The sequence below is a fragment of the Nestor notabilis genome, unplaced genomic scaffold, assembly GCF_000696875.1.
Source record: "Nestor notabilis isolate BGI_N333 unplaced genomic scaffold, ASM69687v1 scaffold20031, whole genome shotgun sequence".
In the NCBI taxonomy this organism is placed as follows: domain Eukaryota; kingdom Metazoa; phylum Chordata; class Aves; order Psittaciformes; family Psittacidae; genus Nestor; species Nestor notabilis.
In genome coordinates, this window is record NW_009913604.1 from 595 (window position 1) to 3,511 (window position 2,917).

Genomic DNA, 2,917 nt, shown 5'->3' on the forward strand with positions numbered 1-2,917 from the left:
GGCCTCTGCGGTCTCCTGCCAGCCTTGCTTGACCTGCCCTGCATGGTGACCCTGAGTGAGGATGCGGTGCCAGGCTCTCATGTGGCTGAGGTGACCGCGTCCTGTAGCAACATGAGTGACAGCCCCAACGTAACCCTGCATGGCACTGAGCCCAGCCACCCCTTCAGCCTCATTGCCAGCAGCGCTGACCCCATGGCCAACATCACGTTTCAGGTAGAGGTGCTGCCAGGGGACAGGGAGTGGGGCAGGAGCCCCTGGACACCCTGCTAAACACTGCGTCCCCATGGCAGGTGATGCTGCGTGCTGATGTGAAGCTCGATGCCCACTGGGTGAACCTGTACACCCTGACCCTGCGGGCTGCTTGTCCTGGTGAAGATGAGGTGGAAAAGCAGCTCTTTGTGTGGGTGACAGCAGGGCAGGTGCTGCGCTGTGATGCTCCCTTCGCCAGCGCAGGTAGGAGGCAGGAGTATGGGGCAGAAGGGGCCACTGGTGCCAGCCAGTGCTGGGCTCCCATGGCCATGCTGTGCTGCAGAGGGAGACGTGGTGCGGGTGCCAGCCCGTTTAGCCGGTCAGTCCCCAGCCACTTGGGGGGCTGACGGTGAGTGGGGTCTACCCCAGCGGCCACAGCCTCCCGCAAGTAGGAGCAGCCCTGGGGATGCTGGAACCCCAGGCGTGGAGGAGGGGGACAGGGGTTCCCACCACCCATATCTTTGCAGTTCAGACTCCAAAACCACAACACACCACTTGTGCTCACCCGCCAGGGCCTGGTGCTGGCACCTGCAGGTGGCTTTGACCCCAGCAAGGACACCCAGGTGGGCACCAGCGTTCCCAGGCTGTCACAGCCACCTCCCAGCTCACAGGGACTTAGCCCCTCACTTGCGCTTTCTGTAGCTCTCAGCTCTCTGCATCCTGCTCCTCCTATTGGGCTCCTGTCTCACTCTGATCCCAGGAGTGCTCCATCCGTTTCTCTGGTTCTTGCCACTTCTGCATTTTGAATCCTGTTCCAGTCCTCCTCCACCTCCCTGTTCCTGTCCCCATTCCAGTCTCCAGCTCATCCTCATCTCCATCCCTCTTCCTACCCCTGTTCTGGCTCCAAGGCCCCATTCTTGTCTCTGCCCCCTTCCCTTTTCATGTCTCTGTCCCTGTTCCTGCCCCCATTACTATCCTCATCCCCATTCCTACCCCTGTCGCCATCCCCATCCTTGGTGCCTCTTGGGGCTGTCCCACGGCTGCCCTGGCACTACCCCACAGACGTTCAGACTGGAGATCGAGGTGATGGACCGCCATGGGCACAACTGCAGCGGAGCTGTGAGGGTGGAGGTGCTGCCATCACGCCGTCCTTATGTCACCTTCCTGTAAGTGGGACTGGGCCGGGTGGTGGGTGCTGAGGGCATCAGGCCATGCCACGCTGCCCACCTTGCCTGCAGTGAGCCGCAACAGGCCGTGATGGTGACAGCGGCCATTGGCCCCTTGGAGGTAGTCACACAGGTCCGTGCCAGTGGTGACAACGTCCGCTACGCCATTCTTGCGCCTGTGGCACCCATGTTCTTCACCATCGATGAGAGTGAGTAGGGTGGTGGCAGTCCCCAGGGCCACCTTTTCCCTATCCCTGTGCCTGGTGCAAGGCCATGCCTCGTCCTGCAGTGACAGGCAGCATCCGCAGCACCCAACGGCTGGGCACAAAAAAAAGGCTTACAATGAACTGGACCCCGCTGACCATGCTACCACCAAGCTCAACATCACTGTGCAGGGCAGAGACCAGAAGGAGCCAAGCTGTATTCCAGCCATCTCTGTGTACGGTTTGGGATAAGAGTGGGCATAAGGGATGCTCTGCCATATCCATGACATGGGGCCGGAGCTGAGCTGCTGGCTGCCCCACCGCAGGTCCCAGGTGCCTGAGACACTGCTCCCTGGCAGCACTCTGGTGACACTGAGGTGCACTGGCTGTGAAGGCACTGAGGGGTGTCTGCAGTATGCCCTTGAGGGGCCCCCTGCTTCCCGATCCCACTTCCACATGGAGGGGCCTCAGCTGCAGGTGAGTGAGGCCATGGGCAGCACCCAGTGCCCAGCAAGCCCAGACCTGGGGAGCCCAGTGTGGGACAGTGGGGACCCTCTGACAGGATGTGCTGTCATACCAGGTCCCAGGCCAGGGTGCCCTGGGCGCTCTGTTCCCCAGGGCCTGGTTTCACAGTGAAGCTGTGGCTGCCCCATCCCTGGCAGTGTTCAAGGCACGGGCGGACTGCTCTAGTGGAGATGTCTCTGCCCGCGGCAGGGGGTTGGGACTGGGTGAGCTTTAAGGTCCCTTCCAACAGAAATTCTATGATTCCCCTCCGAGCTCCCTCCAGCTTTGTGGGATACCCCAGCTTTGCAGGGCACTTGAGGTCTGCCTAAACACCCCTTTCTCTGGCTTGACAGGTCAGCACCACCCTGGACTATGACTCAGAGGCCATGGCTGCTGTGGGCTTCCAGTTCACAGCCACCATCGTGGTGACAGGAGGAGGGCAGCCCCCACATAGCAGTGAGTGCCTGTATCCCTGGAAGGGTCATGGAGAAGGAGGGAAAAGCCTCTTCCTGACCCTAAAACCAACAAATCACAGAGGAAGTGTTTCTTCCTGCTGCCCAGGGGGGCAGCTCTCCTTGTGTCGCTGAGCTTGCCCAGGGCAGAGCTCACCCAGCCCAGTGTGGACTGTGGGGTGGTGCTGGTGGGACTGAGACACAGTGTGCTACACAGCCCGTGTGCCCGTGCTTGTGATCATGACACCTGTCAATGAATTCACACCCGTGTGCCCCAACGGTACCACCTTCACCGTGCCAGAGACAGCTGCTTTTGGCAGTGTTGTGGGGCTTGTCGCCGGCACCGACCGTGACTACCCACTGGACAGCCTTGAGGACAGCCTGGCGGGGGGACCTGGGCCCG

General features: G+C 61.1%; 1 protein-coding gene across 1 annotated transcript in view; it reads left to right on the top strand.

Annotated features, from left to right (window-relative positions):
• The window catches only part of CDHR4 (cadherin-related family member 4), a gene marked incomplete at its 3' end in the record, with an annotated part of 5,799 nt that overhangs the window by 542 nt on the left and 2,340 nt on the right, over window positions 1-2,917 (top strand). The window contains 11 exon segments of the mRNA XM_010023279.1: window positions 23-213; window positions 291-453; window positions 533-633; window positions 717-812; window positions 1,252-1,355; window positions 1,428-1,564; window positions 1,645-1,680; window positions 1,683-1,794; window positions 1,885-2,035; window positions 2,416-2,518; window positions 2,732-2,912. Of these exon segments, the coding sequence (XP_010021581.1) occupies window positions 23-213; window positions 291-453; window positions 533-633; window positions 717-812; window positions 1,252-1,355; window positions 1,428-1,564; window positions 1,645-1,680; window positions 1,683-1,794; window positions 1,885-2,035; window positions 2,416-2,518; window positions 2,732-2,912 (1,375 nt within the window).